This window comes from Aquila chrysaetos, chromosome 12, assembly GCF_900496995.4.
Source record: "Aquila chrysaetos chrysaetos chromosome 12, bAquChr1.4, whole genome shotgun sequence".
Taxonomy (NCBI): Eukaryota; Metazoa; Chordata; class Aves; order Accipitriformes; family Accipitridae; genus Aquila; species Aquila chrysaetos.
Window position 1 is genome coordinate 24,375,988 of NC_044015.1, and position 26,650 is coordinate 24,402,637.

The 26,650-nt window shown below is 39.2% G+C and overlaps 1 protein-coding gene across 4 annotated transcripts in view; it reads left to right on the forward strand.

Annotated features, from left to right (window-relative positions):
- TGFBR3 (transforming growth factor beta receptor 3) overlaps positions 1-26,650 on the forward strand; it is a 125,382-nt gene that overhangs the window by 76,822 nt on the left and 21,910 nt on the right. For 3 of the 4 annotated variants that reach the window (XM_030032390.2, XM_030032393.1, XM_030032391.1), the window contains exons 5-10: positions 10,514-10,697; positions 16,469-16,637; positions 18,727-18,874; positions 23,535-23,724; positions 24,925-25,250; positions 25,932-26,081. In XM_030032390.2, coding sequence (XP_029888250.1) covers positions 10,514-10,697; positions 16,469-16,637; positions 18,727-18,874; positions 23,535-23,724; positions 24,925-25,250; positions 25,932-26,081 — 1,167 coding nt within the window. The remainder of the gene's footprint in view (positions 1-10,513; positions 10,698-16,468; positions 16,638-18,726; positions 18,875-23,534; positions 23,725-24,924; positions 25,251-25,931; positions 26,082-26,650) is intronic. The other variant, XM_030032392.1, reaches the window with a different exon arrangement.

Here is a 26,650-nt window from a genome sequence, read left to right on the forward strand (position 1 = left end):
AGCACAGAGCTTGCTTCCTTGGCCCTTGTTTGAAAATACTTGGCTTATCCATGTACTTCTGCAGCTCTGTCTTGTTCATTCTCCTTAAATATATAGCCAAGCCAGCAAACAGAGTATTTTGAATGATAAAAGATTTCAAATTTAAAAAACCTTTTTTAATGCCCATGAATTCTATGCTCAAAACAGAAATCTGTGTCACGCATACCATAGGAGTGTCATAACTATTGTGTCTGTCTCTATGGAAGCCTCGGACAGGATAATCATTGACTTCCCAGCTTCTCCTTCAGACTTTTCATGCAATACATTCATTCACAATTTTCTTAATATACTGTATGTAAAGTATGAATTGCACCGTTTCAATGATTGATCCCTAGTTAGAAAGGTAAGTAGCATAGAGAAGTTCAAATGGCAACTTCAGGGACTTACTGCTGATAAAGACAATACCCCTAGAGCCAGGTCAAAGTTTGTATTTAAAAATCATGTAACCATTAGTGAAGTCCTAGCCGTTTATTTCTTTTTATTACTAGCTATTATTTTTTCCTTGTAAAGCATCATAATAAAGTTCTTAAACTATTACAGGGAGGTGTATTTTCAATAAATACATAACTAAAAACTACAAATTAATTGTATTAGAAGATCCAAGGTTATTTCTAGCAAAGAAGATAACTCCAGGATATAAGCAGTTAATGAATCAGAGCACTCTGTAAAGTGCCGTTAGTACCATTGTACTAGGTGGAGAAACTAAGGGCACACTGAGCTTAAATGATGTTTATATTGGAGCAGAGGGTAGAGCTAGGGCTGTGTGTTCTCAGTGTCCTCATTAGGAAGATGGTCTGCTGCCTTTGCTCTGTGAATTCATTGTTTGAGTTTCCACTAAAGCAAAGCCGCCCCAGATTGCTTTATTTAAAGGAAATGGTGAAAAGATTCAAAGCTTGTGTCAGCACATATCCAAAAGACCAGGAAAAGACAGTACTACTGAGTTGGGCTGGAGTTTAACTTCTTATCACATAGTTCAAGCTTGGATTTTTGCTTTGGGCCTGGTCTTCCATTAGGCAGAAATTTAAGATGAATGGGGAAGAAAATCCAGTCTTTGGGTGTATGGTTATAGTATAGAGGGAAGCATAAAATACCTTCTTGGTAAACATTTTTCAGTATAAAAATGTAAATTTGGTGTATACATGTGGTTTTGCACTTATTTTTATCATGTGATGCACATAGCTTCACTCAGCACAGTGACTTGTGACATGCTTTATCTTGATGGAGGCAGCTCACAGTTTCATTTTCACAAAATGTCTACTGGTGGCTAAACCTCACAGTGGAATAAATTATCATTAAAATCAAATAGTATGCCCCAACCAAACCAAAGGGTGTGTTCTGTTAGCATCAGAAATTTTTTAATGTCATGTTTTGAAGGCTTTTTTCCAAACCCATGCCACTGAGTGGAAGCACAGTGATGCTTATGGAATGACAGTACTTTGGAGGAAGCCATCTGAGATGGGGCACGGGTGCTAAAGGGAGTTCTTTACTAGTCTGTTGCCTTATTGTATTGTCATTTTGCTTCTCAGGGCATCTTTCCCCATCTATAAACCAGAAAGAACACTAGTGAATAGTCTTAAGTAAAAAAATTTTGCATCTTGATAAAAACCTGACATAAATTTCTGTGTGTGTGTTAGAGAAAAGCGAATATATGGTGACTCCATAGTGTGGTGATAACAATAAATTTGGCATATACAGGGTTATTTTTAGAGACTGCATGCGTTACATATATCTTAATGGTTTAAGTAGGTGGTGCTGGGAAGATTATTGTGATTTTAGTAAAGTAAGTCTTGAGTTCATTCTCATCATGTTAAAAATAAATATACCTAAGTATCATGGCATTTCAATCCGAAAATACCTGAAATGGGTTAGTGCATGAACTCTGCCTGACCTAAGTAATTGAAAATCACTATTTTGATTACTGGTGTATCTAGTCATATTAGTCTGATAGGGTATTTTTACATGTCACAAAAATACGACGTTTTGGGAATGGGCGTTTTCTATTAAGGTGTTCCTGGGCTGGATCATCAGTCCCTCTCATCACTCAGAAGAGCAGTGCATGGGTGGGAAGGTCTGCTCAGTTCAGCAAGGGGAGTACTTAGCATCTGTGCTAAATATTTTTTTTTTCCTCAGCAGGAAATAAATGCCAAAATTATATCATAAAGGGGGAGTGGGAGAGGAAGTTGAAGGACATCTTCACTGGTGATTAGGCTGGTTAGATTATGACAGATTGCAATTTTACATAAGCTAGGCAACACCTGTAGAAAATGCTTTTATCTGTGATGTTGTTGCAGGTCAATCTTGCAGAAAAACCTTACCAGACCTCTCCCACCACCTACCTTTTAAGTTTTCATATAACAAAATAATTTCCACCTTTTCCATCAAGTCATTATTTCTCTCCTTCCCTAAAAGCAGTTTATTGCGAACATGTCTTGGCAGAAAACCAGAAGTTTTATGAAACTGCCCAGAAGGAGGGTTTTATAGGTGCGACTCAGCAAGTGATTTTTTTCTTCAGATTTGGTAGCTTTCTCAATTGCCTTTATAGCCTAGGAATGTCTTTACTGGGCAAGTGAAAGTAGTGAGAATTAAATCAATGAAAGAAGGGACCCAATCCTTTGTTATTTCCTGGCAGAAATCACTGTTAGAATATATCCAGAAAAAACCCTTAAATATCTATATGTATGATTTTATATAATATTTTATTTAAGATGTGATGCTTTAACTCTTTCTCTGAGTTAGTTATTCAGGCGATTGAATGAATAAGACTTAGGGATGAGAAAGCGCTTATGCAAGCAAATAACCTTACTCACAAGAACCCCTTTAACAGGACTGAATGTGTTACATTAGTAAAATGGAGGAAGCAACAGCAGTAATGATAAATACAAAACCAGATCACATGCTCTTGGCTTGAGATTTGACAAGAAAAAAGCTTTAAAGAAGAAAAAGTGATAGAATGAAGAGTTTAATTATTAGTCATTTCTGTATTTTGAAGAAGAAAGCCATGTTCTTATTACTTCAGCCAATAGCTGGTTTATTCCTTTCACTTCATGAAAATATGGTTCACATATTTTGGGTCTCTGCCACCAAACCACAGGCTGTTCTATGGTTTGCACTAGATTTTGGATGACTGACAAAACTCACTGAAAAACAAGTGCTATTTGTTTTCCTGTGCCTAGTATTTAACGGGAAATCAGGAGGCTAAATTTCCAATCACTGGTTAAACAGACCCAGATGTGAACAGAGTGCTCTGCTAAGAGAAGAGTGAGGAAGGATAGGAAATGCATGACTAGTGATAAATTTGGTATAAATAGTGACCTTTCACTATTCAAAGTAAAAGCAGTAGATTTTCAGTGTTGTATAACAGTGTGAAGAGGAATTTAAAAGGACGTTTATATTTCTATAGAATCCTGGGTTTGGTTGTATGTTTTTTGTTGTTTTTTTTTTTTAAATCTTCATCGTTCTTCTATTCAGGAGCTGGAAATAATCCTGTAGTTGCCCTTTTCCACTTGGCAGAGTTCATATTCCCCCTTCCCCTCCCCACACCATTTCCTTGCCTTTTGAAAGAATGTGAAAATAACATTAAGTGTCTAATTAAAAGTAGTGTTTAGTAAACAGTAACTCTTATTATGCTGTTCACAATAGTAAATTTCCCTGGAGGCTTTTTCTTGTGGCCTGATTCAACCCCCTGCAAAATCTTGCTTTTCTGAAGTCTATATAACTGGTTTACTGCCAGAAATATCAGTGGGACCTCAGGCTACGTATGGTGGCTGTTCTTGTGTTCTTGGCGATATAGTGGAAGGATTTTGTTAGAAGTAGGGATGGCAGAAAATGACAGGGTGCTAAATACATGTTTGAAAGTGATGCATTGTCTACATTCAGTAAAAGGAGTTTAAGAGTACAATAACCCTAGTAAGGCATCTTTAAATATCTAGGGTTTTTTGGGTTTTGGTTTTTTTTTCATTCAAAGCTTGCTTCGGGAAGGCGTTACAGAAGAGAAGTGATATTTCTGGCTTAGGAAGCAAGATACAGTACATGAAGCAAATATACAGTGCATGGTAAAAAATGTCTATATGTGGTAGAGTGATGTCCCAAAATAGGGAAATTTTATGATGCATAGGTGTCCTCTGCTTTCACTGTAAGCACTTTGGTTTGGGCAGAAATATTTCAAAAATACCAGCTTGCCAGTAAATTTCAGAGGAGGCAAGGGAGGTCCATGCACCTTAGTTTCTCCTTTCATGGGACTTTCAAGTTCTGTACTTTTTTGGAGCCTGGTTTGCTAAGAGTATCACATAGTTCATACTAGATCTTCTTCTGTCCCAGGTGATTTAAGCCATCTTTCAAAACTCCGGCTTTACTGCTTGGTGCTTCTTTCTGTTTCAAGAGCAGGCTGTCTTCATGGGTCACCGCTCCAATCAAAACTTTGTTGGGAGTGTGGATGGGCCAGATCTGGATGATGCTGCCTCTTGGATCTCATGCTTGTCTTTCTCATTGCTGCCGCTCACTGATGCTGAGTGTTCCTCCTTCTCATGGTCCCTCTAGGAGCCCAGACCCATCACTTTCAGAGCAAAGGAGGCTGATAAATAGGAAGACTTGGGCTTTAAGTTAAACCAGGCTGCAAGAGTAAGGAAAGAAACAACATTCTGGCATTTAGTGGTTCAGGTGTGTTCCCAGACCCATCTTGCAGGAGGCTGAAGGGCCTGGAACAGGCGTTTATGGTGGTCTTTTCTCTTCTGTATGGTCGCGGCTCCTTCCCTTCTTTGCTTGCTTCAGTAAACAGGGGGTTTAGCTAGTGGAAGTTTACAGAAGCAGGCAGTGGATTTTGGCAGACATTAGGTGTTAGTGACGTGGAGACAATAAATCACAACAGGTTGTGTTACTGAGTCATCGATTCCAGTGGAAACTATAGCTGCAGTTGCAGATACGTTTTAATTCTTCCCTTTTCTTCTTCCACTAAATCGAATCTTAACTTGAAACAGAATCCCTGGAAAAGCTGCTGTTACCTTACTTTGCTCAGATCAAATGAGTGTTATGCTGAGTCTATTAAGATGATGTTAGATTAATGTGAGACGAGTGGACAATTACCTGTGTGTAATTAAACCCCTGCTGAGCCCTAAACTATGTGGGTAGATTACTTCTTTAGACGTATTTGTTTGTTTCCTTCTTATCATTCTAGTAACTGTTCTATGGGGGTTTTGAAAGTTGCACTTGCTTTGACACAGTTTCAGCTTTGATGGAAAATCCCAGGATCTTCTTTCTAGATACATAAAGATGTGCAAGAGTCTGATCACATGAGGTTCCGTTTTCATCCCGAGAAAGTGTTGAGCAGCCTTGATTCCTATCAAGATCTTTGGTAGTTGGCAAACTGAGCATCTCCTAGGAAGTAGAATTAAAATCTAAGATGTAATTAAGATAATGCTGCTTCTTTTACATGTTTGTTTTCAAAAATGTGAAAACTGGAAGTGGAATTTTGTGATGACTGTAAGTGGTCTTGAGAACACTAAATGGAAAATGAAAATTTTACTACTGCCTGAAAGCATCGCACCTCTGGGGCTGGTAAGAACTATGCAAAGCTGATAGATGATTCACGAATGTTGCATGTCATTCCAAAAGCAGCATGTTTCTTAGTCACTTACCAAAAAGAATTGTTCTCTTGATGATTACTGTATGTTGTATGTGGATTTATGAACAACAAAGGATATATTTTTGAGTTTCTGAATACCTGGTATTTCTCCATCCATGGCTTTACTTTTCCTCTGTAAGGGGGCCAAGGCACATCAAAGTATATTATCAGAAAACACCAGCTGAGTCTGAACCCCATGTGGGCTGCTCTGAAAGTTGGTTCAAGTTTTTGAATTTTATTCTGAGCAGATTTACTTCTCTCCTACATGTTCTGCCACAGGTCTGATACTGTATAGCTCAGATACAAATATGAAGGGTGCTGCTTTTCTTCTGCTAGTGTATTTGCCACAGTCTTGGCTTTATGGGTGGCTTTGTTGGTCACTTGTGTTGGAGGGGCCTTGGTGGGTAGTGTTGTAGCTGTTGCTGTGAGGGAAGGGATTGGTTCATGCTGTGTAGCTGTGGACACTTTGTGTTCTGAGTCATCTCTCAAAGGTGCCTGCCTCTCTCTCACTGCTAAATTATGAACTTGCTTCCTACTTGGGAGTTCTGAATTATAACTACGTTAAATACTTAAAATGTCATAAAGCGAACAAAGTAAATATTCCCCCTGGATCAGGTTCAAAGAAAAAAAAAGGTAATAAATATTTAAAAGGAGAGAAGGAAATAGGTAAAATAAGAAACAGAAGACACTATTTTGAGCGTGTGCAGTGTTCACGCTTACCAGTGTATATATTTGGGACGACTCAGGGTTGGTTCTGAGATTTTTTTCTTCTGGGGAATAGTAACGTACACTATTTGGCACTTCTGCCAGGTAGCTGATGTCCTGAACTACTGTGGCAGCCTTGCAAGGGCAGTTTTTGCAAGACTGGAAAGTTTTCTTAAGGGACATATGCAGACTTTTTTTTTCCAGCATGGGGGGCCTATGTTTCCTTGCCTCTGTATAGTGCAAAGAAAATTACAGTCCCTATTTTCCCCAATAGTCATCAGGGTAGTAATGTGTGTAATCAAAATATGTTCCTAAACATGTTTTGTTCTGCAATAGGATACTCAGGTTTTGGTAGCAAATTTTCAAAATACTGCCCTTGATCCTCTGACTGCAGAAGAGCCCTTTGAACTGCAGTCCTTGCTGTGGTTAGTGGCCATGGCCAGTATCTTGCAAACTGATTTTCCACATCAGGCTTGGAAGTTTCCGCTTTTAGCCTCAGAAATGTGACAGGGCATGTAGGTGAACTCAGCAGCAGAGGATGTTTCTGGTGCAGTCACTTTTAATGTCCTCCCAACAACAGGAAGAAAAAGAGCTGGGGCACTTTTTCCACTCTGCAATCTCTGAAAGTAACCACTGAAGGAGATAAAAGGGTATGTGGCAGCAGTTTCTTATCACCCAGTCAGCTGTGTAATGAGTGCTCAGATAAAAATTGTTGATATATTCCCAACTATTTAAAACATTCTTTGGTTTTAATGCTCTGGCTTATCCTAAGTACGTTAGAGAGAGCAGCTTTTGGTTTGTTCTGAAGACTAAGTAGTTAATGTTCAAGGCAGGTGTTGAAACAGTGATGGTTGCCTTTTTTGGAAGAGTCTGTTGAATTCTTTCCAGAAAAAATAACGTGCTTGGCTCACTTAACCTTGCCTTAGGTTCGTGTAGTAAAAATCCCAACATTAGCAGGCACAGCAGAACTCTGCACTCCTTTCTAAAACCTGGTAGTGGAACCAGCATTTCAAATAGACTTTAGTATGTGATTAAAAAAATAAATGATGATAAGCTTCATGTTTATTTAAAGATGCTGACTGTATGATCATTTAGTGAGGATGCTTGTGCCAGACTTTTTAGTTGCTCTGTTTTCTGTCTGTCAGTTCCTCCCTAGTAGGATACGGTAACTTTGGGGTTCACTGATAGGATCTGTCTGTCAGGAAGACATTTGTTCATGCCACAGGGTGATGCAGAAGGCTTTCAAGTTTTAATTAGCAATAAATGGAAAACCAAGTGTATTCTGAGGAAGAAAGCTGTTGCATTAGCAGACGTACAAATATCTCAAATCTCAGATGAAAAATACAGTGAAAATGCATTATTGCAAGCTAATGCATTTCTTTGGTAAATATTTAGGAGGAATAATATCTTCTCTCACGTTTTCCTCAAATGTCTTAAAAGGTTACACTGGTACTTTACTCTGATACTGACCATAAAAAATACCAGAAACATTGTGAAATAGTCTAAATGAAAAGCAACTACTGTACTTTTTGGATGAACTGTAGTATTTTTGAGGTAGTTAAGGAGGTTTGTTCCTGAGAGTGGAATGCCAGTATCTATTCAATATCCCTGAAAAATAATAACTGGTTAAGTCCTTAAATCCTGCAATCTGTATGCATGGGAGGTTTTTCTAGTTACGCCAGAGCTCTACAAAGATGTCCCCCATGTCTCAGATAAAAAAAGGCAACATTGCTAAGAGGTGCTCTGTATGTGATCTGTGCATGACCTGGCTTGTGCTGTGTCAGTGTCATCCTACGAGACTGTGTGCACTATAAAATTTAATGTGTTAGGAGCATTGTAGAGATGCCCCGTAAAATCAATCCATGGTGTAGCTGCTTCTAAGTGGTGGAAGTACAAAGTGAATGCTATTTGCTAAATATGTTTTAAAGGTAACTCTGTTTCTCTCTTTTCCTAATATTGTAGATTTGGGGGCAGTGGATTTACTCTAATGACAGAGTTTGCTTTCTTATTTGAGAAGTATGAGAGTATTGGGAGAACATGGTGTATTCTGTGTTACGCTGAAAAAAGACTTTTTTCATTTAAAGGAAATGTTTTATGGTAGTCATATGAAAAACAACAAATAAGGAAGATCATTCAGAATTGAAACAGATGTTAGTTTAAACTTTGAAAACTATTCTGGCAAAAGGATTCCTAAGCTGGTTTTTGTGACAGGTCTGGTCAAATTGAATGCTGAATTACATGGGCCTTCTCTTAGAGGAGAGTATGTGATATGTGCATAATAAATGCTAACATAATAGCTGGAAGCGCAGGGAAGAACTTTGAAATTCTTTCTGTCTGCCAAAGGGTGTAATTTATGTGTCTACTTTGACAAATATTTGTAGGTGCTAAACAAACTGATATATTACATCCTGAAATAGTGCTGAGAACAGTAGCTCCAGGGAAGATAATAGTTGGTTGCCGTTACTTAATTTCTGTAATTGGAACCTGACTTCACATAATCTCTGTTAAATAATTGCTATTGATGTATTTTGTTGTTTAAAAGGTTAGAGAGATACTTATGACCATTATCCTGCTATAACTTGTAAATAATACTCAGGACAGATTAGAAATTGTTATGATATATTTTTTCACTCTTCCAATCATCATCATTAGTAGTTTTGGATTTTCAGCTGGAGAAAAAAAAAAATACACTTTTGTTCCACCAAAGAAATCTGGGTTAGTAGAAAGACAGGGAAGGGAAGGGGGAGGAGAGCAGCAGAGTTACTCAGACTTCTTCCTAGGCTGCTCTGAGGACAGCACAATAAAATGGTACCTTTTTCCTGAAGCCTTCTTGTCTACTGCAGCAGTTTGGAAGTAGGGGCTGTATTATATCTGGGCAATCACTGCTTACACACCACTACAAGGAATATGTCCAAAGAAATCTTCACTGGTGCTTTCAAACCTGAAAGCTTATTCATCTTGCTGTGCTTTCTCAGTGAAGCAGGTGTTATTCTTGACTTGATGTTTTAGATCTTAGTGACAGCGTTCATGGAAGGACCAGCCTGGGTAGGGCATGCAGGCCCCAGACCGCAGGTACCTTGAAGGAAGAGACAATGAAGTGTATGGATGGATGATGGCTCCTGACGTTGTGCAGATGAAGGAATGCTGCTCTTTCACCACTTGCTATAGGGACCTCTTGAGAGCTGACAAATGTTCTGGAAGTGTTGGCCACGTCCCTCTGCAGGGACAGGAGAGCCAAAAGGTTGCTGTTGGGATGATCTTGCTTTGCAGTAAATCTGGAATTACTTGTTTATCTCTCAAGAGCAGTGCAAGTTGAAGCAGGTCCCAGTCTGAGAGTGACCCTGTGCTGCCGCCTTTTCTTGAGTGATGCTACTGCCACTCCAATGAAGTTATATTTGAAAATCTTAGGCTTTCATGCAGAACCTGTTACACTTCTACTTACTGTTTTTCCATTTTGACTGTTTTAAACAATGTTTTAGTTTTTCCAGTCAAGACCTGAGTTAACATAACCTATTTATAAGGATTTATCTAAAGATGTGTGACTCATCTGCTTTATGTGTTAGACTAATGCATTTCCTTGCTTCCTGTAGATAAAGCAACAGTAAATGTCCTCCCATTCTCTTAGCCTTTCTCTTTCCTTACTCTGTGTTTCTCTTTTGGCCTTTTTCTGTCACTGAGCTTGGACTCATGTTCTTTCTGATTTGGGAGTTACTTCAGTAGTTCCCAGTCTTATGGAGCTTCACATCCTTCTCTCCCTTCAGTTCCTCAGACCATCTTCTTCTTACTCTCTCCTGTCTTAGTTTTCCTCTTGTCTTCCAGCCCTCCCCTTGTCCCCACAGTTCAGGTCCCCTTGCGGCACTGTCATACCGCTTCTGCGGCAGTACAACTTCGGAGAGTGGCTCAGAGCCCTCTGTTAGTCAGCTGCCACATGCACCCCAGGCAGATTGATGGTTGCTTCGTTTTTTAAAAACATCTCTGAAAAAGGAATCATTGCGCAAATGTTAAAACACATGAAGTTTAGGCATTGTTGGAAATAAGCTGTAATCACCTTCAGTGAATGCATTTGGGTGTGACAGATTACATTGCTTAAACATGCTACCTGTCTGTGCGGGTAAATGTACCACATTAAAAATACGTTTTTATTCCCATCAGGTGTCTTTAGGTTCTGTTGTTCAGTTTGAGAAGGGAAATTTCTCCTTGTCAGCAGAAACAGAAGAAAAGCTTTTTCCTGAGAAAAATGAACACCTGCTACAGTGGGCCCAGAAGGAATATGGAGCAGTAACATCTTTCACTGAACTCAAAATATCAAGAAACATCTACATTAAAGTAGGAGAAGGTAAGGTAAACCAAAACAAAACCAACAGAATTGATAGACACTTCTAGATATTGAGAATAAATCTTGCTGTAGTATTATTTCACATTTTTTATTTTAATCTTTAAACATACCTCTCGTTTTCCAAGAGATGTGATATGAAACAGGAAGGCAGAGAAATAAGAGCAAGTCTAAAGACCAGACCTTGGATTTAGGCAACTTCTAATGGATTTTGGTGCCATAATTTTATGCTCATAAATGTCGATGCAGTTGGCCAGAATCTTACAGGAGTCAAAGCTTCACCTTTTAAAAGGAATAAACAACTCATGGTGATTGTTTGGGTGTCTTCATCTAAAGGACTGAAGTGGAGAACCTGAGGTAGGGGATAATTTCTAGAAAGACCTGAGTTACATTTTTTTCAGGCTTTTTTTTTGCTTCTATAAGGATCCAGACCACTTTTGGCAAAGAATTATTGCTTTCCTCACCAAGATAAGTTGCCTCAGTCTCATGTCCTTGTGTATTTTTGTCCAGAGGAGAAAGATTTCCTGTCCCTGTGAGCCACATGCCAAATTCATCAGGTGGCCTAAGGCAGGTGGGAGAGGACTCGAGCTCCTCAGGGCTTTCACAGGCCCATATTAGGGTAGGGTTTGAGCTGTAGCTGAGCAGTGTTGGAACAACTTAACAATATGAGCCTCTGCAGCACCTTCTGGCTCATGCTTTCCCTCAGCTGGCTGCTGGTCACATAGCATGTCTTCTGCAGGGGAGTTCCACCTGAGCTGGTCATAAAATGTGGATAACACAAGAGCCACAACTGTTCACTACGTTCTTGGAGCAAGGCAGTCAGTTGAGGAGGGTTTATGCCCTACTCCTCTCTATTCAAGTTTGTTTTCTGGATAATACATGGTTAGTAAAAGGAACTTTGCAGGGAGAGCAGACTTTCCTTTATTGTGCAGGATGATTGGGGGTGAAATTTTCTTTTTTGCAGGTATGGGATGTTTTAAGATGTCAGTGTTCTTTACCTAATGGCCTGCAATTCACTCTTCTTTTCATTCTCTGAAGATGTCATCCAAGTTCAGGCTAAAGCAAACATCCAGGTTTAGGCTAAACCAAAAGCAGCAAGAATAAAGGCTGGGAAAAGTGAACTGGAACTGATTTGCATTGCAGCTAGTGGTCCAGATATTTTGAAACTAATTATTGTCTCTCGAGAAGTTCAGTGATGGGAAAAGTAGAAATCAATAAAACATCCAATGAGTACTGGTGAGGTCAGCATTTACAAGCACCGGCAGCCTAATTTAGTAGTACTTCAGCAATATTTCTAGAGAAACTCCTGCATAGCTGAACTAGTTGGCTACAAAAAAAAACCCAAAAACCTTCTGTGGAGAAAACATTCTTTCCTAACCACCTGTATCTGATCATTTGATTTCCTGAAGCATGAGGCTTGCCCCCCAAAATCAGAACATGCCTGTGTTGGTTTTATCCAAATCCTGCCAAATTTGTACAGGATTCCCCTGCATGATTTTTGTTCTACTTGGCACCAGTCTTGGATTTTAATGCCAGGAAATCATTCAGAAATATATTTATTAGCTTATTAAAGTGCACTTGGAACGTATACATGGGAGTAGTGGTCTCTGCATTGCAGAGATGAATGTTTAATTAGATACGTCAAAAAACAGATAAAATTTTGTTTGTTGATTTGCACGTCTCCAGTCAAACTAGGCAGCTAAATAGGAGAGCTTTGCATCATCTTTAGAATGTGTTAAAACACAATTTTATTAGGAGTAAGTACACAAAATGGAACTTGGCAGGCAACCAAAATAGACAGTTTCTGAGAAGGCTCCTACAAACTAGCTCAGCTGTAACCATATTTGATTTTGATTTAAATTCTTGGCAGAAGAATGAATATGCATGTATGTGTGGGGGTTATGCATGTGTTTGGGGTGGGGAGAGGGTCAGTTCTTGAACTGCAGCAGTTGTGTGAGGAGTTCTATGGAAATCACGTGGACGCGGAACTGGACTGCTGCTCTGCAGAGTGAATGATGGAATCAGTGGATTCCACAAACCACAGTGTATGCTGATGGATGTTTCAGGCTTTTCATACAAAACTCACACTTCTCAAGTGCTTTTGTCAGGTATCCTCAGCTGCCATTCTGAATCACAGCTTATATTACTCATAAACTATAGGTGGTCATATGATGTAGTTCCTTGCTACATGACCAATACAGAATTTAAAGGCAGTATTCCTGTAATTGTCTACATTTCAGCTTCACTCATGTTAGAAAAATCTGAAAATGGAAGATGTAACATTTTAGAAATGGAGGCTGTAGCTGAATACAGCAAACAGAATATGCAAGCCAGAGGACAAAAAGATCTGGAGAAGGGTGATCTTTCATAGAATAAAACTGCTTGTGACGCCATGGGTCTCTGAAATCACTTTTGAAGCTGCAAATGAAAGGCAGCTGAGCGAGCTAGCAGACTGGGTCAAGGCCAAGTGCATCTGAATCCTGTTGATTCAAAAGAGTGGCTGATAAAATATTGCAGGGATGGTGAGCACAGTGAGAACTTAAAGGGGCCAGAATGAGGGTTTGGATGAAGGGGGCACAAGAAGTGGGGTCCTTGTTCTTGCTTTGATTTGTGTAGTGAAGGAGATGGCAAAGTGATTGCTGTGATAATTGCTGTCAGATTCTAGAAAGCAGGACTGCTCGTGGTGAAAATGATCTTGGTACGCATTGTTCAGCAGAAGTAAGTTTAATTTCTCATGCTTCAGTAAGATATGATTGTACAAGTCAGGAAGACTTACTAGTTAGCTAAATGTTACCTAACACATCCAGTACCACCAGTGTAAATCCAGGGTGGATGTGCTAGCCTGGAAGGAGCCTAATTTCAACACATTTCTTAGCTAAATAAGAAAAAAACCCACCAGTCAGCCCTAACAATAACTAGACTGGAAAATGTACAGTCTATTTACAGATGGTAACACTGTGCTCCTGTCCTGGCAGAAGCTGAAGCTTTAACCCTGACTCAAATTTGTAGCCTGTACACACTAGCACGCATATCCAGCATGCTGTACTTGCTTGGTTTAATACGTGTAGGTGATTGCATTGTGTCAGGCTTTAGCTGTGTGTTCTGCTGGGGTGTGAGTACCGCCGAGAGTTTCCACCCTCCCTCCAAAGACCACTGCAGCCCCTTCCTTGCTCCCATTTATACCCTGCCATTAAATGTCAGTCAAGGTTCTGATTTCCGTCGTGCTAAGGGCTAGTAAACTGCAAAATACGCACGAAAAACCCCTGCCATCAGAGTGGCTGAGGAAAATACCAAATGCCTCGCTTATCCCCAGCTCAGACTTTGAAAGGCAAGCTCTGCTTGGATGAGATTTTTATTGCTGAGTGAAACTGCTGCTGCCCAGGGCGCCTGTCTTGGAGAGTGACACCTGATTAACAGTGCTCATTTTCACAAAAACCTCCTCATGGTTTTAAGCTGGGATATTCAACTGATATCCAATTTAGCTAAGAACCTGCGGATGACACCTAATTTGTGTAGAATAGAGCAGACAGTGGCTGTCCTTGTCTGTAAAATGGAGGTGCTGCCCACAGAAGCTACAGATCCCAGTGTGCAATCCTCCATCTTCCTCCGAGCAGCCTGGCACCGCCGGAGGGGAAGGCGGCTGCAGGCTGCTGCACAGAGCTCCACCGTGGGCCTTCCCACGGCACCCGGGCCTGCTGGCTGGAGACCCCCTGCTGAGGGTATTACAGGTGAACCTCATGTCTGGTTCCATATTGGGAGTCTGTGGAGATTAGAGGCGCAGGGTCCATAAATGGACTGTTTGCTGGCTGGTTTAGTAAGGTTTTTAATTGATTGCAGACACCTGCAGTCCTTTTCCAAAGTAAGTAGACAGCCCTGAAACTAAAAAAGAAGTATAGTGACCAAAGAAAGATGAAATGGATCCCCTTTTCTTTTCTCTTCCACGCTGGATCTTGGTAACTGGTACGTGTGAGAGTAAATACATTTTGGTGAAGGGGGGAAGTAAGTGGGTAAGTCAAGCAGCCAGTGACAGAGTTAAAATTTGCTGCAGAGGAAGAGCGTGCTATCGAGCGGAGGCCCGGGCTGGGGAGCCTCCGTGCTGGTGGCGGCAAGAGCAGCAGTTCTTGAGAGCTCCAGAGACGTTTAATGGAAGTGCCAGGAGCACGAACCAAGTTCTTTGCAATGGCAAACGATAGCACGTGTGGTAATTATCCACAAACTACTCAGAGGTTGTTATTTTATGGCTTGAATTGTGTTGTACGGCAGCTGAGAAACAAATACCTAGTATCTCCGTCTGTGTGCGTGTGTATGTATATATATAAATTCAAGCTCAGTGTAGACCATTTGGGATCATTTTCCATGCTGTGCTGTTGTGGGAGGAGCTGGCAGAACTGCAGCTGCATTCAAGGCTAATCTGGCAGGGCACATACCAGATGTTAGAGGAGTGCTTTGGTTGGGCAGTATGAATAGTTACAGCCTCATACAGCTTTCATAGATTCTGTAGGGAAGACAGCAAGGTTAATATTCAAAGACTACTTTGTGTAAGATCAGGAGAAGAAACTCCCCTAATTATTTCTGCAGTGGCTGGGGTCACAGGAGTCTCTGGTCTCCCTGCAAAGTTGTGTACCACGCACACAAATGTGCTTCAGGGGTGACATTTCAGGTCTCGTTTAGGGAGCAAATGCTAACAGTGGTCTCAGCTCAGCTTTTAAGAGTTTGTCCAGTTTTGCATGCATAATGCATTATATTTTATTTTTTTCTTTTTTCTATCTTGCTACTGACCTTAATAGGAAAGCCTTCTTTGTGAAGCAAAGGTCGAAGAGCCAGCCATTTGGAATTGCATTCTTACAGGACTTTGTGACTTTAAACATGATAATTAGTCTTTCTGTGTATTGAAAATTCATATGTAAAGCTATCTCAGAAATACAAAGTATTCCTATTTTTTCAATGGAAATACTGCTTCTTGGCGTACACCAATGTAGGCTGTGCATGAGAACTTCATACTAAGTGACTATTTTTTACGTGTTGCATTGTACAATGGTTAACGGTCGTGATCAGCTAGGCAGTTAAAACCAAAAGAGAGATTGAATATCTACTCTAGAATTTCTTAATTTCACCTATGGATATTATGGTCAGACTTCCTTAATATCAACAACTGATTTCATCCTTTTCTTGCTATATTCAATTTTCCATGCACAAGAGAACTGCAGTATTTCTAGACAACACTGACTCTGACTATACAATATATAGGAAAATATATTGAGTAAGGAAAGGGAAAATACTTTCTGTGATCTTTTAAATATGGTAAGTTTGTAATAACAAGAATAGAACATTTTCTAAAGGGAGAAGGAATTGATCATAAAACTTTTCTATGAATTAATTTCAAAAGAAAGCTTTTTTTTAAAGGTGCAAGGAACAAAATAAATGTATTTTATTCACTCTGAAAAATACTCCCGTATTTTGCTTCAGTATTGTTTTGAGATTTCTCTTTGTAGGGATTTTCTTTCATTAAATATTTAAATCTGTAAATAGAAACTCTTTAGTTTAGAAGTATATATTTTACATCAGAGATGCGCTGTGTTGTTGCAACAGTGATCTCCCTTTCAATATTATGTTTTATCGTAAGTGCTTATGATAGATGATAGATATACCTTTTAGCCTAAAGACCTATGTCACAAAATATAGTGCCGCACTGAAGTAGATGCAGTACATATATGCACGTAAGCTGATATCTATGTATAAAGGTGCATACGCTTTCTTTTTTTTCCCCCCTCCAGATCAAGTTTTTCCTCCCTCGTGCAACATAGAAAAGAATTTTCTCTCTTTAAACTACCTTGCGGGATACCTACAACCAAAAACAGCAGAGGGTTGCCTTATGTCTAACTTAGTCCAAGAAAGAGAAGTTCATATCATTGAACTAATCACTCCAAATTCCAATCCATACAGGTAAAGTATTGTCTAAATAGACTAAATCTGTTTGAAATCACAGCTAAAGATTTCACCTGTCTGTTGAAAATCAACTGAAAGTAGCCATTTCATCCTTACAGGAAGAGCTTGGACCTTAGTACTTTGCCTTAAATAGAAATTAGTTCTTCAGTATGTAAAGATTTTGGATTCTGCTTCACGATCCCAGGATTTTTCTGGACAAGACTGTAAAGTGCAGTTTTTATGGACTACGTCCTGCCCCCCTTCTTGCTCAATCAATCAAATTTTTCCAAGCATAAGGTGAATAAAGTGAATAATATCTTGACCTGTCACAGGTAGGGATCACTGGCAGCAAGGCCTAGGGCAGTGGCTCCCCAACAGTGGTTCAGAGGTCGCAAGTGATCTGCGGTCCATGGTAATTGTTCCACAGTTGGTCTGCAGAATCATAACAATATTGTCTGTCAAGTTTCCAGTTGACTTTAAGGGATAGTTTGGGAGGTAAGACGTTTAAAACATTCATCCTTTGGTGGTCTCTCCTAGGTCTTAGTGGGAGCACATGGATGGGGTTTGTTTCAGATAGTCACACCTGGAAAAGCTCTTCATAAGTGCTGAACAGAAATTTCCTGTGAAACTTAGATGGTTTTCCCTTTTGCAAGAAGAAAAGTACAATTTCATCAGAGATAAGGTAGAATTAAAATCCTGTCTACATACTGCAAACACTAGATTTGAGTGCATCCCATCCCTAATGAGGAAATCACACAGGGAGGTAGAGGTGGGAAGAGGGGTCTTTGCAAGAAGGGTAATTATCTCGTTGAAAGATGGTGAACTGACAGCCTGAGAATATTCTTGCCTAGAAACCTTGGAAGAGTAAGAAAGTGCTGAGATGTAGCGGAAGTGGAGTAGGTAAGCCCAAATGATCTGCCTCTGTGTGGTGTGAGTTGCAGCCCCATCCTGAACAGAGCTATTCTATAGCATCAACATTGTTTTAAGTCCCTTGCAGTGTTACGCAACGACAGCCCTGTCTCCAAGCCCTCTGGGCTTTTGGCTTTGGCTGATAGTATGATAGGAATTTGTTTTTCAGATAGTAACACTGCAAAATGTTTAAATGTTTTGTTATTAAAAGTAAAAAAAAGTTAAATTCCTCTTGCTTCGTTCTTAGTTTTATGCATTATCCACAGCTATCTTTACAAAGTTCATATACATGAAGAAACATACAGAAGGTGAGCTGGGCATGTGTAAAACTGCAGGAGGTGAAAGAAAGGTCCCAAGATGCACTAAGTCTCAGTGCAGAATATTAGCTGAAACCTGTTACTTGGGGATGAGCACTTTCTTATGACATATGGTCCCATAAGATGATCTGGAAGTAAAGGTTTTTCTGTTGAGTTAGTATTTTGCATGACGAGATGTTATTGATGGGTACAAACCCATTTGGTCTACTTATTTTACTGAGGTCTTGAAAATCTGGATAGTGTTCATCTATTTTCCAGCAAGTAGTAGGCTGGACATCTGTTTTCTTTTCTTTTTAAAGTAAGTATATATCCAGAAGTATTGGAAACTGAATACATGGCTTAATTCCTCAACACACATAAGATCCTAAGCAAAGTAATTTCCACAATTTCACTGCCTAGGCAGAGACGCTCCCCAATATAGTATTTGTGCATTTTTTTTGGTATTAACCTGCTTAATTTCTCTTTTTGCTTTTTTTAAGGTATTATTTTGAGCTTTAATACAGTTACAGCCAGAGGAAACTGAAACAGCTATATTTAGGCGCTGTTGCAGTGAAATAAGAAAACAATATTTACTTTATAAAGTAAGCTGCTAGTCAAATAACTAACCTGCTCTAAATAATAGCTGAAATGAGTAGCACACTCCTTGTAAACAAGAGACAAAAATATTATTTGTCTAAAAAGTACTTGTTTCTATTGTTATGCAAAATCATTTAAGCATATGTGGAATAACAATCTGGTTTGCACATGTTGTGTTGCCTGGGATAATCTCCAGCATTTTAATCAGCTGGCCAGACAGTGGAAACATGATGGATTGGAAGAAGGTTGATAGCTGAAAATTTCTGGCATTCTGGCCTAACTTTCTCTCTATTTTCCACATACAGTGTTTTCCAGGTGGATATAATCGTTGACATTAAACCATCTCAACCAGGCGCCAAACTTGTCAGAGACGTCGTACTTATCCTCAAGTGTAAAAAGTCTGTCAATTGGGTTATCAAGTCGCATGATGTCCAGGGAAAGCTGGAAGTGATTGTAAGTTAAGGCACCTTTAATTTTCAAGATGTATCATACTGCAACAATACAGAATCCATTTAAATGTGATATAGTGCTAGACCATATTGATTTCTGAATGTTTTCTCTCTTAGCTGCTTTTTTTTTAATTATTACTGCAGTAAATACAGAAACTATATATTTTTTTCTCATTAACTTTTGATATGTGGGCTACTAAACTAATATCACAGAAGCCAGGTGGTTAGTGCAAGGATTTAGGGTCTATGTATTTTTTACTTCTGTTGAAGTACCCTAAACACCGAGTTGGATGTTCATCTCCCTTTTTGCTGTTACTTTGGTGAGTGGATCTGCAGGTTCATCTCAGAAGTTGGAAAGATGCCTGTGAGTGCAGAAAGGATAATCATAGATAGGCGGCACACACCCACCTCCCTTTAGAAGTGGAAACTTTTTTTACTCCTTCCACTTGTGGTTGTAGTAGTCTCTAGCCCTCTTCCCTGCCAGTACTTCTGTCCTCAGCAAGTGTTTGGTCAAATTGACCTCACCTCTCCTCAGACCACAAGTAGTAAGTTTTAAAAAATTAAAACCAGGATCTCTAAAGCTAAACTTCTGAAACTATATTTATGCATAATTGGATGTTCTGATTCAGAATGATTTTTGGTACAGGCTTTGTGGCTCAACACCATTTCTACTAAGAAAATGTGTTTTCCCTTGCTCTGAAATAAATAAATAAATAAAATTGGACTGATCTTGCAGCCTATAAATGTGTGGCCTATTTCTGTCTTAAGTGATCACTTAGGAGCACACTGTACAGTTGAGCTGAATGTTTGCTCAGGACCACCCAGTGGCCTCCTGATTAACAGTTTTGCAGTAACTCAGATACAGATAGCTGGAGTTTGAAAATGTATGTGTAAAAATTTTACTTTGCTTAGTAGCTTTCTCCTTTTAATGTGTGCAAGGACAATTCTGACAGGATCCAAAGGCTGCTTGGTCTACATCTTCGAAGAGGACAGATCGGTAGGCAGGATTTCATGCTAGATTTTGAGAGTGAGGTAAATAAAAGGAAATAAAATATGGTGTTACTCAGAAAACTGAATGGAAAAATTACCTAGGGTGGATGATGACATTCCCTTTTGATCCCTGACATATCTTTATCTTATGGACAGGAAAGGATGTTGTGGTCATTTTGTAGGTCCTAAATAATCAGTCCTTCAAGAGAAAGGTCAAGGTTAGTTGCTGAGGATTACCACATTTATAAGGAGAAGGGCAAAAAACAATGCTTGACTTGAAATTTTCATTCTGGGTTATTATATAAAATTCACTAAATGGGTCTACTTTCACGGGATAGAGGATTATGTATTAGTTCACGATAGCCAAAGTACCATATTTCATATCCATCACCTCTTTATGGATGATGAATTTTCGGGAAGAGGAATTCTAGAGTATTTTTAAATGTCTGCAGTGCTGCACTTGAGTATAGAAAAGTAAGGCTGCTAATCTTTTTAAAGTTCTTCTTTATTAATTATTGAAAGTATAAGTAAAAAGTATAAGTGAAAATTCTTTCTGTAATGAGTGGCAGAAGGTAACATTTTATTTAGATTAACAAAAAGAGAAAGTAATACTATATATGGAAATGTCAGACTTTGTGTATTTATGTTAGGATTTGTGAGTAACTCTTTGCTGTACTGCTTCATTTATATAGATGCTTAATTTTCTGAATGTGTGTTTGTTCTCCTTTATTTAGAGGGGGTGTGGGAGGGAGCTAAGCACCCCCATGTCATTAAAAAGCCTGTACATCCAGCATTTAGGATCTGTTCATATCTCTGTTAAGCTGAAGGCCTTTCCAAGCCCAAATTTAGACAATGCATAAAAACATTACTAAACAATTAGGTAATGTTTCACAATGTTCTTTTTATTAGTTGAAGCAGTTCCATGCACTTCAATTTTCCTAACTTCTTGCCCTCAGTACGAATCAGAATTGTCTTGAGGGGATTGGCAAACTGAGAGGGAAAGGTTAGTGCTAAGCTGCCTCAAACCCAGGACTGTGAGTTATTACGGTCTAAGTTCATAGACAAAAAATGAAAAAGACTTTTTAGGTCATCTAGCTCATCTCCCAGCTTGCTGTGTTCTTGAAACTCTGAAAGTGGATGGACACAAAACCAAGTAAAATGGGAATAGTTTAGGTAAAGTAATGGCACATAATACATGTGCAATGCTTTCCTTCCAGGCTGTGTTTCACTCCTGTTTGCAGTCTGTCCTTAACATCAACCCCTGTGCAGTGCTTGTGTGTTCCTGTGCTTGCGGACTATTTACCGTTCACATTGCTTCCTTTAGCTTTGGTGTCCTTTTACAAAGCCGCGGATTGCACAGTGGACAAAGAAGTGAAACTGCAGAAAGAAAATAAGTGGGTTGAGGGGTGAAGAGTGAGAGAGGTGAAATGTGCAGAACAAACCTGTGAGGGTTTCAAAAGCTTGGAGGGACTATTCTTTATATGAGAACAACTGCCCACCATTTTCTGAAATGGTCTCTGTACTCTGAGTAGGTTAGTAGGTGGCTCTGATTGTCTGCTTTCATACACGGCGTATGAAGGTGTTGGCAAGGTAGGCAAGTGAAGGAAGGTACGGCTATTCCTGCAAGCCCTTGTGCTCGGCTTTTATTGGGGTGATGCAGGACTGAACATTCACAGGCTCAGCATGGAGTAGAGAGGTATAAACAAGCCCTGGAAATGGTCAGGTGCCAGCTAGGACAGTAAATTTCTGAGATAATATTTGTTCAGCTGTCTCCTCATGACAAAAAAGAAAAGGAAAGCAGAGAGGGAGATCCAGCAAAGTTGGAGTAGCATAATAATTCCAACCAGTCTAAGCTGTGTGGTAGTACAAAAATGTGTGATAAGTCGTGCCCAGATTTGTATCTGTTGAAGAATAAAAGATTGTTTGATCCAAAACCGTAGTAAGGCACTAAAATTAGGATACCTATTGCTTCCTTTTTGTTTCTGATCTTCATTGGCCTTTGCTGGTCATTGGTAACTGTACTGGTAACAGTATCCTCAAACCAGACACTGCACCTAAAATTCCCTTTAGCTTAAATTGTGTAGCTGTGAGTGTTTGAAGGATGCAGAACTGGGTCTTTAGGAAGAAATGAGGGAGGGAGCTAAAGGTAAACTATGCCATTCCATCATGACTCTCTACAAGCTTTAGTCATTTCTTTGTTCAAAAGCTCCATTTCTGAGGTCAGGTAGAGAAGTGCAGCCGAGCTCTGTGATACTGGGTAGCAGGCCCATACAACCACTGTCTAAAAGTGATCTGGGCAAGAGAGTCAGTGCAGTCAATCTTCTGATGTTCTAGAGTGAAAGAGAATTAAGATTTGTTCACATTGAGGGAAACCAATGGGGATTTAAAAAAAAAAAAAAAAAAGTAGCTGTCTATGTGATGTAGAAGGTAATCAGGCATGGAAATGAAAGTGTTTGTTGTAGAGCATTCAATTGTATCAACTGCATATAGAAAGTGCAATTCAATCACATTGCAGAGATCGTTGAAAAGCGGGTCGTCATGCCTTTTCTGCTGTGTCTGTGTTCAGCTTGTTCTGTAGTCGTTGATGTGATTGTTATAGTGATAACAGTAATGTGAATGTAAAAATAAATACATATTTATTTAGCTTTGTGTGAATACATGTTTAAGTTTAAGTTGCCAAGCACTTAGAAGTATAAAGTGTAATAACAGTGAATATTTTCTAACTGCCCCTCTAACAGCTAGAAATGCTTGTTATATTCCTTTGACTTGCCCATTTGGACAAGAAGATTTGAAATTTTGCAAAACATTTACAGTAAAGCAAAAGCTAACTGACTGTGTGACTCATCTGTATTCCATGGCCATCTTTGACGAGCTGTTATTTGTAATTATTTAATAATAAAACTAAGAGATCAGCAAGTGCATTTATGAGTTTGCTGTATTGATGTGTTTGTGTAAAACAGACTGTTAATTAAATTTTAAGTTTTATTTATGTGCAGAAAGTGTATGTCTTTTAAGTAGTTTGGCCTTGCATAAACATGCATGCTCTCGCTTATCTCTCTATTAAGCATTTAATTCAGTCCTGTTTAACATACTCAACATTTTGCAGGAGGCACACAACATGTCTAGTATGAAGCTCGTTCAGAGAGGCACAGACTATTCTCGGTGCCCGCTGACTATAAAGCATTAGCTGGTATCAGCTCTACTTCATGAGCATGCTATGTTTTGCCTTTTTCAGTAATGCTCATTTGAACAAAGGTTTTCCTATATGTAGCTTAAGTAATACTCTACTCAAAGAAATGAAGGGGACATTTGAAAAATCAGTTGTCATCTTGAGTTCACCTCACCTCAGAAGTCATTTCAACTCAGTTTTGAAGAAAATACAGCATTATACAAATGGCTGTAAATATGTCTTTGTCTCATTTAGGGATTAACAGTTTCTGACTACGGTGATGTGATTTATTGTACTCCAGGCAGAGGCTGGAAGGAAGAGGGGGGGGCTTTTCTCCATGTGTGCAGCAGTTCTGTGCCTAAGGTGGCAGAGTTTGGTTTATTTCCCAGGTGTTCTCAGTTTGCTGTTATTTAATAGAGTAAAAAACATATTCAATCAGTGTCACTATTCCATTTTAGGTATCCTTAAATGGTAAATCATGAACCAAGTTTTTCTTTGTTTGCAGACATCAAATAGTATTGGTTTTGGAAAGGAAACAGAACGATCCATGACTATGAGTAAATCAGTAGTACCTGATATTCCCTCATCGCATGAGAGTTTGATCAAGTGGGCTTATGAGCATAACTATAGTCCAGTTACTTCCTACACAAAAGCCCCTGTTGCGAACAGATTTCATCTGCAACTTGAAGATACGGGTAAGCTTGAAGATGGACTTTTAGCATATAGAAAAAATATATCTTGTATTTCCAGGAATATGATGATTTGAAAGGTGCTTTCTCAGTTTTGAAGCTTTGTTGTTGGGGGTTGCACTACTTTCACTGCTCATCATCAAGAATGCTGGTAATATCTATGAATGCTGGTTAAAAAAAAAAAATCTGTGACTTTCTGATTAGAAAAGTCCAGGCAAATTGTGTTATTTCCTGAAATGTTGGTGGAATTAGATAGTTACAGTTTATCCAACTCACAAGCCATTATAGCTGACCATGCTCAGTGTTCACTGGAATGGACTTCAGCAGCTGGTTATCCTGTTAGTTAATAAATTCAGCTTGCCTTTTTTTTTTTTTTTTTTCCCCCAAGTATGAGCATAGTGTTTCCTTGAGACAATTACATAAACTTTTAAATTGTTTACAGACAAAACTGGCTTACCAAAAAAGTCTGAGCAAACAGAATAAATACAACCATTAAAAAAAAAAAATAGTTATTTGGCTGAAGTCATTGCTGATGTAAAGATGTCTGGATCCATTGAAGCTAGTGGAATTGCATCTGCTTTTTCAGTTATTCTGAGTTTCAACCACTAAAATATTGTTTAGCTGTTTTGGTAAAGCTTATCACATTAGTTTTATCAATTGCACTCTTGGGGTTACAGATAATGATCTGCTTGTGTATAAGCCAGGAGATAGATAGTGTTCTCATTTATTCACTATAAAGTTAACTCTCATTTAACGTCACTCTGGTTATGTAAGTACTTCCACAACAGTGGAGTGACTGAATTTGTGATGAGGCAGGTAGTGGAAGAATTTCACCCAGTGATTTGCACTTATGCTATTTCAGCAGCACTAAAATAGTGTATTTACTGAATGTGATGTTTCTTTTACCTCTGTGGTTGCCTTTTGCATATAATAGGCCCACTCCTCAAAGTTTATTTTCAAGTCTTATTGAGGCAGATTTCTAGCAGGGACTAAATATACCAGTATTAGATGCCTCAGTAACAACTAAACCCTTAGTGGAGGAATTGTGGCTAGTTACCTGAAAAGTACAAAGATGCTGCTTTGGATGTCCTTCAAGAGCTTCCATTCTGGATAATATTTTTTTGTATCAAAATGATTAGTTCTGGATAGTTTTAGGAAAAATATCTAATAACCTAATGTTCTTTTTTCCTTCTTTTTTTTTTTTAGAAGAGATGAATGATGAAGAAGACCATTCCCTTCCTCCAGAGCTGACAGAATTGCTGGGTGCTAACCCACTGCCTGCCCCAAAGAATCCTGCATTAAGTGATGGCCTGACTTTTCCTTTTCACATTAACAGAGGAAGACATGACACAGTGGGAGAAGGCATTTTCCCACCTAGGGATTCAGTGGATACATTAATAAATCATGACTTTGAACATTCCCTCTCAAAACATAAAGAACCTGAAGAGGTTCAGGGCAGTGCTGATGTGGCACTGTCAATAAAGTGTGATGACAAAGTCATGACAGTAGCTGTAGAAAAAGACTCTCTGCAGGTTGGTGTGATCTCGTATTCTCAAAGTTGGGCAGGCTTTTTGGGGCAGACCATTTTATTTGTATTTTTATTGAAAAAATAAACATTCTAAGATCTACAGCCATCACCACCCAACCCCCAAAAAAATAGTTTGGTGGGGAAACTATGCTGTAGATATTCTTTGCCATAACTCAGGGTCATGTTTCCTCTTCCCAACAATCCAGTAGTTTGTAGAGGGTTTTCTGATTAAAGCTTTGCAGGGTCGGTTCTGTCAAAAAATTACTGTACTCAACCATCAGTCTGAGTTTTTAATCTCCAAAGTACAAAGAAGCTGCTTTTGATAGCTGTGTGAGACCTGAATAGATCTGTCTTTACCATCTACCAGCTGACAGGTTGCTTGTGTCCATTTGCATTGTGGAAAAGAGCCTGATACAGACGGCATTTTTAGCTCATTTCAGACCAAACAGAGTCAGCATTGTTAAACAGGAGATTAATAATGAACCTGTTGTTTTCTTTGTTCCATGTTACATTTATTCCCTGTCTGTCATGTATAACAGCATTTTGAGAGTGACCTTCCCTGGATGTCAGTACAATGAATTTCACTTCCTCCTATCAGCAGCCATGAACAGTATTCTGAGCTGCACTTTAAGCAAGAGCCTAACACAATTGTGTTTCAGCCACTTACAAAGCGCCTTTGTTTCAGGCTAGCGGCTACACAAGGACAGAACTCTCGCTGCTGGATCACTCTTGCAAAGCCAAGATGAATGGTACCCATTTCATTTTGGAGTCTTTGCTGAACAAATGCGGGACTCGGACAGCATATATCTTGAACAAGATTGTTTATTTTAACTCTGTGAGTATTTTACAAAGAGGAGCCGCCTTCTGCACTGCACATCATAGTGGCACAAGGAAGTCATTGTAGTTAGCTTTAGTCTGAGCAAAAAGGAGGCATCCTGATCTTTTCCTGTCTAGCTCAAACCTAGTTGCAGCTACAGTCCCTGTATTCAAGGAGGTATGAAGGCTGCACATTCAGTGTGCTCCTGTGGTCAGGTAATATCCCAAAGGAAAAAGGAGGAGTTGGAGTTAAATACTTTTACAAAAGTGCATGGCTGCACTTTGGGGACCATCTGTACCAATCTCAGAGAAGTTGCACCAGCTTTCCTATGCAGCTTTGATGTACCCATACCTAAGCAGTACTACATGGCTGTAAGGAGCAATAGGAATCAAGTTCTGTGATTGCACGAAGCAACACCGTTTAATTCATTTGCTGAATTATTTTAAGTGAAATTTTTTCTTCCAAAATTGTGTGTGAAAAAGGCTTTCAAAATGTGAGGAAAAGACGTTATCTGTGCATGCTTCTCTCTTATAATGGATTCATATTTGTTATCAGTTGATGTACATGATGAAGGGACTCTTGAGTAC